This window comes from Fonsecaea nubica (genome assembly GCF_001646965.1).
Source record: "Fonsecaea nubica strain CBS 269.64 chromosome Unknown Scaff23, whole genome shotgun sequence".
Classification (NCBI taxonomy): Eukaryota; Fungi; Ascomycota; class Eurotiomycetes; order Chaetothyriales; family Herpotrichiellaceae; genus Fonsecaea; species Fonsecaea nubica.
In genome coordinates, this window is record NW_019173696.1 from 193,242 (window position 1) to 207,186 (window position 13,945).

The window sequence follows — 13,945 nt, forward strand, 5'->3', positions numbered from 1 at the left end:
CTGTTGGCGGAGTGGTCTTGTTTCTGTCTGTCTCTGTCTCTGTCTCTGTCTCTGTCTCTGTCTCTGTCTCTGTCTCTGTCTCTTCCAGTTCTCTCGCTCTCACTCTCGCTCTCATTCTCGTTCTGATAGCTAGCTAGCTAGCTAGCTCAAGACCACGTTGCACGTTCCACGATTTATTGGTGCCTGGTGACTGATGATTGGACAGACTAGAGACTTGCTCAGGTCCGGTCGCCAGCAAGACCCCTCCCGTGCTCGGCGGCGGCGGCGCCTGTACCTGTACCAGTACCTGTAGAGGAAGTAGAAGAGGCCGACTCTGGCGGCACGACCGTGCCCCGCTGCTCAGTGCCCACTGGTGGCTTGCCCGTCTTCGCTGCCAAGCGCGCGTCCTCTTCGCCCATCTTTGCGAAACCCTTGTCGGCCATGTGTTTCTGACCCAACACGGTCCCCGTGGCCGCTTGGAGCGAGCCCGTCACCCCGTGCACCGCGCCCTTGATGTCGCCGAGGATCTTGTGCGTCGACGGCGCGTGCGGTGCGGTCGACGGGTCTGAAGAACTGGTATATGTCGCGCTGGGGGCGGTGGAGATGTTGTGGCCTTGGCCCGTGGTGATGGTGCCCATGGTTGTTGCGGTTGGGTCCGTGGTTATTCTGTCGTGCGTGGTCAGACCACCAGCACCGCCGGGGTCGCTGTGTCCTTGCAGGGATGGATGGTGGTTGGGGTTGTTGGCGTGGTTGTGTCGGTGGGGGGAGTGCACGGAGGAATCATGCGTTGGGCCGTGTTGGTGAGACGAGTGCGCGTGGTGATCTGGGTGGTTGTGATGGTGATGAGAGGACATGATTCCGGACCTGTCTTTCTGACCGAGTGTGCGGGATGTGTGCAAGTCTCGATGAGGTTGGTAGTTGGGTTGGTGGATGTGCTGTGAGGTATACTGGTAAAGGTTTGCTCTCGGGGGTCTTTTTTTGTAGATTCAACCGTGTGGGATCAGGGAGCTGTGACAAGGGAGTTGGAAGAGGTTGCTTTCATAAGCCTCACTTCAGCCTGGCGTGTGTAGCATGACATCTATTCACCTCGACGAGTCCCTCGTTTCTCACAAAGGTATTCAGTGAATGGAATTGTCGATGACGTAGGTCTCACGTCACAACTCTGGATCCAAGCACGTGCACGCATTTCGCTTGGTGCTAAGCATAAGCCAATGAGAATCGAGGCAGGCTTGTTTGCCCGATTTGCCTGATTTGTCTGGTGCGTGTTCCATCTTCGACGCCAAAGCTCGCGCCAGATACACCCGGGTGTAGTCCCCCAGTTCTGTATTCTCCTGGATTGAAGCCGCTTCATGTACTCTGTAGTGAAGACAGGTTGTCGGTCTGGAAACTCAGTCAATGTGACTTCCCTGACCAAGCAATGCTCTGCCAAGTCCATGGATCTCGACATGCGCCATCTCCCCTACCGAGGCGGTCGTCTCCGTGATCGATGAAGTCACGCATCATTCCACGGGTTTATCGAGGCTGATAAAGGGCAGACACTGCCTCTGTCCCACAATCAGGTCGACTGTCATCAGCGGACATTCAACAGGGGGGGTTCATTGTGCAATATCTCCCCTGCCAGAAGATGTCTCATATCAAGAGACCTCTACAGCAGAGTCGCTGTCGGTGCGATTGCCATTAGCAGAAGAAACCCTCCCAGGGGCTGAGACCTGATCTGCAGCAGCCTCGGCTACTGGGCAAACTCTTAGAGTACCATGCTCAAGCTGTTGAGCAAGCTGACGCTCATACCATTCATTAGATCTGGAGCCAAATCAGCTGTGTTCCAAGACGCTGGGCAATCACTCACTGTTGGAGGAGGACCTCCTCGCTCTCCCTCGGATGCATCTTTTTGAGGTGTTGCTTGAAGTTGTCCAATCGAGGCCATTCCTTCTGCGGCCTTGAACAGTCTCTCCCGAAGCACTTGTAGGATTTTAATTTCCGGTTGTTGATCCTGTGGATGACAAAGAGATGTCTGTCCAGGTCGTTGCGGGTGGCAAAGCCTTTCCACTTCTGCGGGCAGCCCTGGATCGGACATTTGTGGTCGCGGTTGTGGCGCGCAAGGTGTTTTCTTGTGATTAGTACGTCAGCAGTGATCTTTCGAATGCTATAAGAGCGGGGCGGATGTGTATACTTAAGGTCTGAGCGGCTTTTTCCACGGTAGCCGCAATCGCCACATTCGAGGTCTATCAGACTGCTCAGTCTTCCGATGCTCGTGCGCCCGTCTCTTGCAGCGGCGACCAGCACTGTTGCCGCAGCATGTGGCAGTCTCTCCTCGAGCGAAGCCGTAGCATGGACGTTCTGTAATGGTCCCAGAGCCATGGTGTTGCCATTTTGTGGAGACAATTCTGAGATGTTGGTGCGAGCATCGTCTTTCGAAGGGTTCTGTTCACCAGCAGCGAGGCCGCTGTCCTGTGGACTATAGAAGGGAGGCTGCTTTCTCCCAACAGCAGAATCGTTGGCGTGGACATGTCCCTGGAGATCCTGATGGAGGATGTCACGTATTGTAGGGAGAATCGGTTGACGCACAGCCTCCTTGCCCGGCGGCGCAACAGTGGGAGCGGATCGTCTCCTGATGGTGGATGTTTGGCCGATCAGGTCAGACCATGTAAAGTCGAGGACACGGCCCTTGACCACTATGAGGCGCTCAAAGACACAGCCATCTGGCACAGAGCACTGCAAGCAGGACGCCGAGCCCTGCTCTACGTGACATCTACTGCCCGCCCGCATACAGGAGAGGCACCGAGCATCTCCCACCAGCTCTGTGACTGTTGCCGGCCTGGAGATCTCGATGGTCGAATCGTCGTCTGAACCCGCGTCAGGCTCTGCTGCTGCTGCCAGTGGAGTTGGAACGAACTTGTTATCGATTGAGGTTGGCATTAAGTGGGCTTCAGATATGATTACCATTTACCGAGTTAGTTGGTATTTAGAAGTTCCCGTGCCAGATGCCAAAAGTACTTTGTAGTTCAGTCCTTTCGTGGGCGGTGGGTTTTCTAAAAACAAGGCGGACAAAAGTGTGGCATCCAGCCTTAATGCTGAGTTGATTGGGCTGCGTTCTTTTGGGGGCCGAAATTGGGTACCCAACTTGCCACAGGCATTTCACTGGCGTGACTGGGCGTCGTGGGCATCTGGTTGCCTGTCGCCAACACTTGTACTCGGTACTTCTACCTGTTACTCGGTGCTTCTGCCTGTGACAGGGGGGAATTTTTTTCTCGGGGTTTCTGATTGGTTGCCTTGCCGCGACAGCCTTGTCTAGGTCATTACTTTTGGGGGCATATGATTCGCCAGACTGTTTCTACGGTAGTGCATTTGAGCTCGATATGTATGTGTCAAGCCTCACCCTTCTGATCCAGATATACACACGACGATACAGATCACCTAATGTAATCCCAGCAACCCAACCACCATCACCAAAAAGTCCAACTTCATAAGATAACCAACCTCTAAAACTCTTGACAACTCACACACGATCAAAACGAACAACCATGCCCACCATGTCCGGCCGCGCCAGGCCGATTGAAAAGTTCGCCGCCGCCGCCGCAAAGTGTTCTGTCGAGGTATGTGTGTGTGTGTGTGTGTGTGTGTCCTCTCCGTTTTTGATTCAGAGATCCCCAGAGAATCGCATTTCGGCTGTCTTGTCCATGGTGACTGACGCCGTCTCTTTTCAGGCTTCTGCGTACGGGAAATGTATCTTGGCGGATTACCAGTCGACGTACCAGGACATGTGTGCCAAGGAGTTTATGAGGTTGAAGGACTGTTATCTGGTAAGTCACCATTTTTCATCCTGGCGTTGGGGGAACGGGGGACCCGTGAAGTCGGTTCGACGATACCTTTCGATGTTCGGGAGATAAGGAAAGAAAACCATGGAGGTTCTCTCGAAAAGAGAGGGGGGAGTGGTTTACTTCTCGCCTCTGTATGGAATGATTCAACACGACTCGGCCCCTTTCTCCTTCCCAGGTACTCGACTGGGGCGAAAAGGCCGAGATGGACAAGTCACGAGTGGTTTACACCATCCTCTCGTCGAAGTTCTGTCTATCCATTGCTTTCTGTGGCAAAACATCTAGCTAATTCTTTTCTTCATCTGCGCAGAGACACGCAAAGAAGTCATGACATGCTCGCTCTATGTTTTACACCTTTTTCTCTCTCTTTCGGACGCTCTTGGGCAAATCTACAACACACCCCCCTTTTCACCGACTCCATCGTTCTGCAAGAAATGTCATAACAACGTCATCTTCATGCTCATGCTCGTGATGCCACTGAGGAAAAGGCCTCTTGCTCAGAGCTTCAACAACCTCAACAGAAACGTCGCCTTTTGTACCTCCTGCACCTCTTCCACAATCAAATCGGCACCGCCTTTATCGCCATTCACAATTGGTCCCTCGACCTCCGTTACAACGTGATGATCAACGGGCCGTCTCAGCGCCTTTTCAATAAAGGAGCTTTGTTGCTGGAACACTTGCTCGAGCCCGATATTGTCCGGGTCTTGCTGGACTTTGTATTCCATCTTGACATCATCTGTCGGTTTCAGGTTTGCTTTCTTTCGGAGTTGCTGGACTCGGTTGATGATCTCCCGGGCGAGACCTTCCTGGGCCAATTCCGGGTATATAGCCACATCTAGAATGGTCAGAACGTCGTTATCAGTGTTCGTTTCTTGATTCTTCGAAGTCTCGTCTTCCTTGAGCGCCCGTCTGACCACCAAATCGCCTTCAACCAATTCTATCCCAGCCACCGTCAATTTCCCCTCTGACAGATACGTCTTGCAGTCATTGCTGGTGACATCTGGAAGAGCCTTCTTGACTTTTTGCATGTCCTTCTTCAATTTCTTGCCAAGGACTGGCCAGTCCGCCGTTACGCTGTACTGTACATTATATTTGTCTTCGTCTGACGACAGGACGAGATCCCGCACGTTGAGTTCTTCTGTAATGTACCCTTCAAGCGACTTGACGTCGTCAAGGTACTGCTGATCTTTGTGAATGACTACTAGCGTCTTCAATGGCGTTTTCAGGCCGATAGTTCTTCTTTCTCTGGACTGTCTGGCCAGTTCAATGACCTTTTGCATCCGTCCCACTCGTCGTTCCACGACTGGATCAAACAACTCCTGTCGAACTTCGGGGAAAGAGAGGAAGTGAACGCTGCGCATGTCTTGGCTGTGCAGGGTTTTCGGTATATAAGGCAGGAGTTTAGTGTAGATGAGATCGGCGATGAATGGTGTGAAGGGTGCGAGTCCGCGGACGAGAGTGAAGAGGACATCAAACAGAGTGTTCAAGGCATGCAGCGTGTCATCCACACCCAGCTCGCCCTTTAATCTTTTTCGGTTGAATCGGATGTACCAGTTTGTGGTCTCATCGATCAGGTTGAGCAGCCCCGGCACGACCGTGTAGAGTCGGTATGCCGCCATTTCCTCGTTGATATATTTCAGCAAGCTTTGACAGCTGGCGAGAATCCATTTGTCCATGACGTTGGTGTTGGTGGTGTCCATTTCCGGCCTGAACTCGTAGTCAATGCCCTCAATCTTCTTCAGTAGCTCTACTTGACCTTCAAAGAATTTGTAACTGTTCCACAGAGGCAGAAGAACTTTTGCAACAATCTCCTTGACACCGGATTCCTTGAATCTCAGCGGCTCGGCTCGTACGACGGGTGAGTTGATCATGTACAGTCGCAGGGCATCTGCACCGTACTTGTCAATGACTGTGTTGGGGTCTGGGTAGTTTTTGAGTCTTTTGGACATTTTCTTGCCATCTTCCGCAAGCACAATACCGTTGACCACACAGTTCTTGAAGGGCAATACTTTCTTCAAGTGGATGCCCAAGACGACAAGGGTATAGAACCATCCACGCGTCTGGTCGAGACCTTCGGCAATGAAATCACCCGGGAATGTCTTCTCAAAGTATTCTGAGTTTTCGAAGGGATAGTGTGCCGAGGCATAGGGCATACTTCCAGACTCGAACCAACAATCAAACACCTCTTCAACGCGGCGCAGAACACCATTGCCTTTCTGGCTGGGAATTGTAATCTCATCCACACTGTCACGGTGGAGGTCTGTGATCTCGCCCTCGTAGCCACTGAGCTTCTTCAGCTCTTCTATGCTGCCGACAGCAACAATTTCCGAGTAGTCCTCGCTCGCCCACAGCGGAATAGGGGTTCCCCAATATCGGTTTCTCGAGATATTCCAGTCACGAGCGTTCTTGATCCACTCCGCAAATCGCTTCTCTTTTACAAAATTTGGGACCCAGTGGGATTTCGCAATTCCGTCGAGCATATCTGGAATGATGCTTGGCACCTTGTCATTCCCAGCAATATTGACAAACCAGCCGGATACAGCACGGTAGATCAAGGGTGTGTCTGACCGCCAACAGAAGGGATATTGATGGGTTAGTTGGCTGTCCCGGATGAGGCGCCCAGTACCCTTCAGATGTTTGATGATGTGTTTGTCTGCTTCCTTCACATGCTGACCCGCAAAGTCTGTGACCTCTTTTGTAAAGCGTCCTGTCTCGTCCACGGGGTTGGGAGGGAGGTGGTCGTGGCTGATGATGCCATTTTCCATGGCCACCCGAAAATCTTCTTCACCAAACGCGGGTGCTTGGTGGACGACACCGGTACCATCATCATCCGTGACATAAGCGGCATTGAGCACTCTGAAAGCACGATCCTTGTATGCCTCATAGAAGTAGTCGAAGGGTGGTGAGTATTGCTTGTCCTTGAGGTCTGAACCCTTGATCTTCTCTAGCACCTTGAACTTGGCTTTCTTCGGGTCTTTATATAGTGTTCCCAACAATTTTTCAAGCATGATGTACTTGCGACCGGAGTCTTGGTCCACAAACTTGATGTACTCAAAATTGGGATTGACGGCCAAGCCGATGTTCGACGGTAAGGTCCAGGGCGTAGTTGTCCAAGCAAGAAGGCTGGTCTCAGGATCCTCAAGGAGCGGGAAGGCGATGACCACTGCAGGGTCTTGTGCCTCCTTGTAGTTGGATTGAGCTTCGTGCTGGCTTAGCGGTGTGCTCAGTGCGGTTGAGAAGGGCATGACTCTGTAGGAGCGATACACCATGCCCTTGTCGAACAGCTGCTTGAAGACCCACCATACCGACTCCATGAAGGTGGGATTCATGGTCTTGTAGTCGTTGTCAAAGTCAATCCACCGTCCCAACCGGTCAATCGTCTCCCTCCACTCGGCTGCATATCGCATGACAATAGCCTTGCACTCCGCATTGTATTTTGCAATTCCCATCTCTTTCACTGCCGCCGGTCCTGAGATGTTGAATTTCTTGTCAATCTCATACTCGATTGGCAAGCCATGGGTGTCCCAGCCGAACCTCCTCTCGACATAGTAGCCCTTCATCGACCAATATCTCGGAATAATATCTTTTATGGTAGAAGCCAGCAAGTGGCCGTAGTGAGGCAAGCCGGTCGCAAATGGCGGGCCATCGTAAAAGGTGTAGGGCTTGTTGTCTTTGGAGAGGCGCAGTTGGGTCTGGAAGGCGTCAATCTCGCGCCAGCGTTTGAGAGTCGCGGCCTCTTCGGCAGAAAAGTCGACTGCCATGTTTGGAGGGCTGGATCTCGGTACGAATTGTTGGGAGCTCTGAGAATGAGAAGTGCTCTTAAGAGGTTGAGTGACTCAATATTTGATACAAATCTTGGCGGCGACATGCGACGCACCTACGCCGCTTTTAACCGCCGCTTGACTCACCAAACTCTCTCTCTCTCTTTCTGAGGACACTATCCTGCTACAAGTCTGGGTTCGCTAGGTTCAAGAAGAGCCCGGACAGCCCTTTGTGTGGCAATCGGTGGTACTTGAGCACTTTAGGGTGCTAAGTTATCTCTGGAGTCGCTGGTGAGCATGCGCTATTGTCTTCACACTTCGAATTCACTAATGCAGCATGCCTCCACCCTTCCCAGACACACCCCCAGCTGCAGATGAAACCGTTGCCCCATAACCTCGCCTGTTATGGTGCTGAACGTTCATGCGACTGTGATCCCCAGGTTAAGCGAAGCCGTCTCACTTGGTTTGTGCTGTATTGTCTGAAATCTCATCGAGGCTTTTCTTCAGTTGCTTCGAGTATGGTATTCCAACTGGGGCGGACGCGCTACTTCGTAACCATATTGAATCGTTTGCTCCAACACGACGACTTGTTGGTTGGTTTCATCAATCCTTAGTCTGGCGGTCAGATCGTAGATGAATGTGTCCATGCGATTTCTACGAAGACATTTTTCTCACAGTGCTGACAAGTTGACATCAAGACCGCTTGGAGACGCAAAAAAGGAATAAAATGGAAAAATTGGATTCACGAGACCTACCATCCACCCATTGATCCTCGGACAAACACTTACAATAACACCAAAAGCAGAGCTGACAAGCAGAGAAGCATCTTTACCGTACCCTTCCAATGGCAGAGTCCACTACACCCTCCTCAGAACCTTCATATGCGTCGCCGTCCCAAGGTTCTGTGCTGAGAATATCCAAAGCGGCTATACCCTGGCCTCCAACCACGCGAATTCCACTTTCTGAGACATCCACAAGGAGATCGGCCCCAGTCGCGCTTGGAGAGCCGTTGGAGAAAAGCCAGCAGAAATATCAGCAGGTCAAGAGCAAAGTGTCTTCGCGGTCCACAGTGACGGCGGTCCAAATGAGGCTATGCGGGGAATTTGTCTCCAAACCGAATTCCATACTTCCATTATGTAGAAGTCGGATCAGAGAGAAAGAGATACATTCCGTGTGCATCGATAGTGAAGAGGAACAATATGGAGGACAGCGCAGCTCATGAATCCTACAAGCTCCCGACGGACCCTGTATATGGCTTCGTCGGGATCGGTGTGATGGGATATGGAATGGCAATGAACCTCCGCACCAAAATCCCCGAGACAGCCAGGTTTGTGCTGTGTGAGATCAACGAGACACGAAGGGAGCAGTTTCTCCAGGAATGTAAGGCTCCTGTGGAAGTAGCACAGTCGCCGCGCGAGGTGGCCGAGAAGGCTGTAAGTGAGTTCCAACGCCATGGAAATACAGAATGAGTTTGACTCAAGGGAAGCAATCATCGTCTAGGACATTATAATCACTATGCTGCCACGAGCACCGCACGTCCAGGATGCCTTTACAAACCCCGAGACAGGCTTCCTGGCGGGACTGTCGTCTTCGTCGTCCACACGACTGTTCCTGGAATGCTCCAGCATCGATGTCGCAACATCAACAGCTCTCGCAAAGAAGGTGGCTGCCACAGGACTGGCCATCTTTGTCGACGCTCCCGTGTCCGGAGGACCTCAGGGGTCCAACGCAGGCACCTTGACCTTCATGGTTGGAACACCTAACGAGCGGATTTTCGACGTCGTCAAGCCAATTCTGGCCATGATGGGTAAGGAGGACAATATCTACCAGTGTGGAGGATTAGGTGCCGGCCTCGCGACGAAGCAGTTGAATAACTATTTGGGCTATGTTGGGTATCTGGGGCTTTGTGAAGGTAAAGTTGCTATAGATCCTTGACCACCGCGTGGCCACTCGCTTTGCTCCCTGAGGTCAACAGCTGACCTTGTACTGCATTTCAGTGATGAATGCCGGTACGCTGTACGGCCTTGACCCGAAAATTCTATCAAGTGAGTTTCCACATGGTCCACGACACGTACACACCCTCCCATGCCATGCTACTACCCCCGGGCTTTCCCCTTCTTTTGCTTGTTCTTCTCGCCGAGAAAGAGGAAAATACATACTAATCCCGGTCCCTTTCTCCCTTTCGTTCAAGACGTCATCAACGCTTCGTCCGGCATGAACTGGAACTCCCTGCACCACAACCCGGTCAAGGGAGTCAACCCCGCGGCTTCGTCAGCGCGAGATTTCAAAGGCGGCTTCACAACCGAGCTGGCCGGTGGCGTCATCGACGACGCCGTGGCCCTCATGGACTCTGTCGGTGCCAGCACAGTCCTCGCCGAGCCGGTGCAGAAGGTCTTTGTCGAGGCGAGGAAGAACGACAAGTGCAAGGGCATGGAGGCGAGGAGCGTGTGGAAGCTCTTCGCTGAGGACGGCGGGAGTGATGTGCGAAAACTGTAGATCTTTAGGAGCAACGGTGTCGAGAATTAAAGATTACAGTCTCACAATCTCGCTCTCGACGGGGTTTCTTCCTGTTCTTCTCCAACAGTGATTCTCAGGCTGCTATCACATCACTTGATAGACGTGATGATTGTGGCAGTCATCGTTTCTTTCTCGTTTTATCCCTTTCTCTTTCTCTTTCTACGCTTCCGTCTGCGATATAACCTGCGTTCTCGAGTCCTTGATCTCATCAGGAACCTGTCTAATGTGAACCTGTCGGATACTATAGTGATATCGTGATATGGTATTGAAGAGTCAGAGGACAGAATTCCCAGAATCTGCATCCCCCCCGGAGGATTCTTCCAGTGGAGTCGAAAGCGACATATACTGGTGGGACATTGCGAGCTCCCACGAGCCAACGCCAACAAAAACGCTGCTCGCTGGCTGGAGCCCCATGCGTCAAGTCGCTGTCCACGAGAAATGTGGTACAACAGTTGCTGGGTATAGACTACTCGGGGCCCATGAATCTGTAGAGCTGCGGGGTATTCTTCTGGTGAAAAGGAACATTAATTACCTACTGTACAGGGTATCGTTCTATACTGTGTCGACCTTTTGTTTCCAATTACATGGCCCCCGGGTAAGCTGCGCGCCTCGCCCAAAGCATATACGACGTGGTAAACTGGGCCGGGGTAGCATCTAGGTGACGCACAGGGTTTATCAGTCCACGGCGTCATCGCTAGCTCCTGCATCCTCGTCGCCATCGTCTTCGGCATTGTCATCCTCCTCTTCTTCGTCTTCATCTTCATCTTCGGATACTTCCTGGCCCAATTCCTTCAGCTTCTTCTTGTCAGCAGATCTCTTGGCTTCGAGATCGCCAAAGACGACCAAAAGGTCGTCGAGTTCAGTCTGGACGTCTTTTCGAGCAGCCTTCTCTTTCTCGAGGTCTTCGACGAGGTGCTTAGAACGGCTCTCGGCGTCTTGAGCACGACTCTCCGCTCGCTTGAGACGCGCTTCCAAACTCTCGGTTTTGCTCTTATACTCCTCGTGCGCGGTCTCAAGGTCCTGGATATGGTTGGCGTCGGCCTTCTGCAGCTGGGATTCCAATTCCGAAATCCTGCGCTTGAGGTCCGCAATCTCGGCCGCTTCTCTCTCTCGCGCCTTTTGTGCTTGAGCTTCTACCTCCTTGAGTTCTCGTGTGTGACGCTCATTAAGAGCCACCTGCTCTCGCGTCGCTTCTTGTTCAATCATCTTCAACCGCTGTTCGAACCGTTGGACTTCCAACTCGTGCTGCTTTCGCGACGTTTCAATGGCGGTGAGATGTTCATTGCGTCTTCGGTTGAGTTCCTCTTCGTGATGCTTCAACAGAGTGCCCTTCTCTTGAGCGAAGTCGTTTTGTATTTTGTTGATTTCGTCCTCGTGGTTTTGGTGCAGGCTCTGATTGATTTGTTTGATCCTGGTGAGCTCAACCGTCGTAGATTCTCGCGTCCGGCGGTGATCGAGCTCCTCTTGTTCCAATCTCCGCCTGAGCTGCAGCAATTCACCATTGGCAGCCTCCAATGCTTGTTTCTGTTCCTCGACTTGAGCTCTGAGACCGTCGACGAGGTCTCGGGAGATGCCCTTCTGAACGCCGTTGCTCACAATAGAAACCTCAAAGTTCGGATCCCGGTCAATGGCTCGTAGGAAACGGCTATAATTGTCCTTCAGAAAGTCGATGAAAGTCTTGTCGAAGAACACTTCAGGCAGGCCACCGTTGCCGGTCTGCGGTAGAACTTCAAAGTCTCGCACAAAGATATTTTCCCGCAGCTTTGTCAAGCGATCCACATAAGCCTCCCTGCCCAAATTTGCGGTTAGAAGCCCATGAAGCGTGCTCCGTGGAATAGGAGAGTCCTTTGTTGAGAATTCATAGATTACTCCTAGCACGAATGCGCAGAGACCAGCAACGAGAGGCATCGAACTTTTGGTGAGCTTGACAGCCGCAATAAGACCTTGCACATTGCTGCCCTCGGCAAGGAAGTCGTTGACCGATTCTGGATCCTCAAACAGCCATATGGATAACAACATCAGATAGCCGAGCAAAGCACGTTCATCCTCCACGTGTTGTACGCCCGCCACAACATTGCTTGCGATGCTTTGTAGGAAGGTGACGACCTCTTCGCCACTTTCGGCGTCACCCTCTGTCACTTGCAGGGCCATCTCCTTGGTCTCAGCATTGTCGTACAGGAGGTGTAGCAAAAGCACCGCGGCCATCCATTGTTGGTATGGGTCAGAGTTGTTACGTGACCCAGGAGGTTGGAGCAAGACGGTAAGCATGTTGGGAATGGCATCGTCTCCCGCTTTGTGTCCCTCAATAGCCCTCCGCAGCACGTGAGTCCGGATGCCGACATGGCCATTCATGAAAGCTTCGAGGCAGGAACATGCAGCCAGTCGGACGTCGAACAGGGCCAGAGGAGCTGGCTCTAGTGTCACTTCTAGAAGTGACTCGATTACGTTCTGAGTTCGAAAGGCAGGCTTGTTCGGCTTGAGCGACTTCTCACCGGTGGCATTTGATGGGTGGCCGTTGGTAGGAGAACTATCGGGCTCTTTGACTTGGACTCCAAGATCTCCGAACCGTTCCTGGAGACTATGATTTGCTCGAATGATGTCGCCACACGTTTGCAGTGACTTTGTTCGCACACTGATGCTGAATGCAGGATGGAAGGCAATTCGCAAAACAACGTCTAGAACTCCGGTCGTCCAAAATACCTGTTGATTGACCACGGTCCCTTGGGCACCCTGAGCAAGAAATAACTGGATAACGCCCAATAAGCCCCAGACATTCATATCGCGCTGTGGTTTCAGCCATTCTGAGCTACCATCCCCCGAATCTTCTTGGTCCACGGCGGCCAGCAAGAGTTTCTTGATCTTTAGGATTCCCCCCACCTCTCTGAAGTACGATTGGTTCGATGTGTTGAGGTTCAGAAGATTGGCCAAAAGTGATAGGCAATCTTGAACGGTGGTAGAGCCATGTGTGAGACCACCGTCGCCGTCAATCAGAGCAAATACACGGTCAAATGCGTTCTCAAATGCCACCACTTTCTGTATTTCACCAGATGTGGGAGTCAAGGCCACCAGCAGTACCAATGCCTCATTCCGAATCGCTTCCCGTCTGTCATCCAACATATTTGTTATCCGAGAGACACCTAGAGGCGCGGAGAAAATAGCCTCTTGTGTGCGCTGTGGCCGCGCGGTGGATATATGGAATAGAATCTGGAGGACATATAAGCGTAGGTAGAACTCATTAAGCTCGAGCAAGTCCAAGAGAGCGGTGATGTTGTCTTGTCTCTGCGTGAACTCGTCGGCCAGCCACAGAGTGATTTCCTCCGAAGCCTCAGTTGATTTCTCATCCGGTTCAAACAGCATCAACAGTGTCTCTAGCAAGATCTTGATCGTGTCTGAATCTTCTCCATCTCGCCTCAACCCGGCAATAAGATCTCTCAATGCGCCGGAAGCGACCGAAGCAGGGTATAACTTTGCGAAGCTACGCAGACCGAGTATAGCAGCCCGCCGATCTTCTAGTAACGTGGCAGTTGAAAGGCGGCTGCTGAGTGTCTGAATGGTGTCGGTGGCAGTCTGTCGTGCAGGCGCCTGGGCTTCGAGGATTCGCATCATCTTGAGGGCAGGGTCATTGTCGTGGGATGGAAGGTCTTATATTGACTCCGCGTCTGTCAGCCATGGATTAAGGAATCTCTGCGCACATTCTCGACAGAGTCAGAACGGGTACAGAGGGGCGAACTGTAAAGGCTGGCGACGGTTGACTTAAATGACCAGTGTTCGCATGGACCGCGTTTGTGCCCTGGGAGTCTGGGGTGACAACTTGTCCGCAGGCCAAGAAAGACTCCGGGCGTAAAAGCAGCAGCACTAGTAATCCACCCGTCA

At 52.1% G+C, this 13,945-nt stretch overlaps 5 protein-coding genes across 5 annotated transcripts; 1 reads left to right on the plus strand and 4 right to left on the minus strand.

Annotated features, from left to right (window-relative positions):
• Nucleotides 1–218: 218 nt before the first annotated feature.
• AYO20_04440 (hypothetical protein) lies at nt 219–833 on the minus strand (the record flags this gene model as incomplete). The annotated part of the gene is made up of 1 exon (XM_022642736.1): nt 219–833. The coding sequence occupies one exon, from the start codon at nt 831–833 to the stop codon at nt 219–221; it is 615 nt and encodes a 204-aa protein (XP_022501294.1).
• A 988-nt stretch (nt 834–1,821) lies between these two features.
• On the minus strand, nt 1,822–2,895 carry AYO20_04441 (hypothetical protein; the record flags this gene model as incomplete). The annotated part of the gene is made up of 1 exon (XM_022642737.1): nt 1,822–2,895. One exon carries the CDS (start codon nt 2,893–2,895, stop codon nt 1,822–1,824), a length of 1,074 nt encoding a protein of 357 aa, XP_022501295.1.
• Nucleotides 2,896–4,291: 1,396 nt separating this feature from the next.
• On the minus strand, nt 4,292–7,555 carry AYO20_04442 (isoleucine-tRNA ligase; the record flags this gene model as incomplete). Its single annotated transcript, XM_022642738.1, has 1 exon — nt 4,292–7,555. The coding sequence occupies one exon, from the start codon at nt 7,553–7,555 to the stop codon at nt 4,292–4,294; it is 3,264 nt and encodes a 1,087-aa protein (XP_022501296.1).
• Nucleotides 7,556–8,754: 1,199 nt separating this feature from the next.
• AYO20_04443 (hypothetical protein) lies at nt 8,755–10,051 on the plus strand (the record flags this gene model as incomplete). The annotated part of the gene is made up of 4 exons (XM_022642739.1): nt 8,755–8,988; nt 9,056–9,467; nt 9,553–9,600; nt 9,747–10,051. The coding sequence occupies 4 exons, from the start codon at nt 8,755–8,757 to the stop codon at nt 10,049–10,051; spliced, it is 999 nt and encodes a 332-aa protein (XP_022501297.1).
• A 696-nt stretch (nt 10,052–10,747) lies between these two features.
• AYO20_04444 (hypothetical protein) lies at nt 10,748–13,678 on the minus strand (the record flags this gene model as incomplete). Its single annotated transcript, XM_022642740.1, has 1 exon — nt 10,748–13,678. One exon carries the CDS (start codon nt 13,676–13,678, stop codon nt 10,748–10,750), a length of 2,931 nt encoding a protein of 976 aa, XP_022501298.1.
• Between the last annotated feature and the right edge of the window lie 267 nt (nt 13,679–13,945).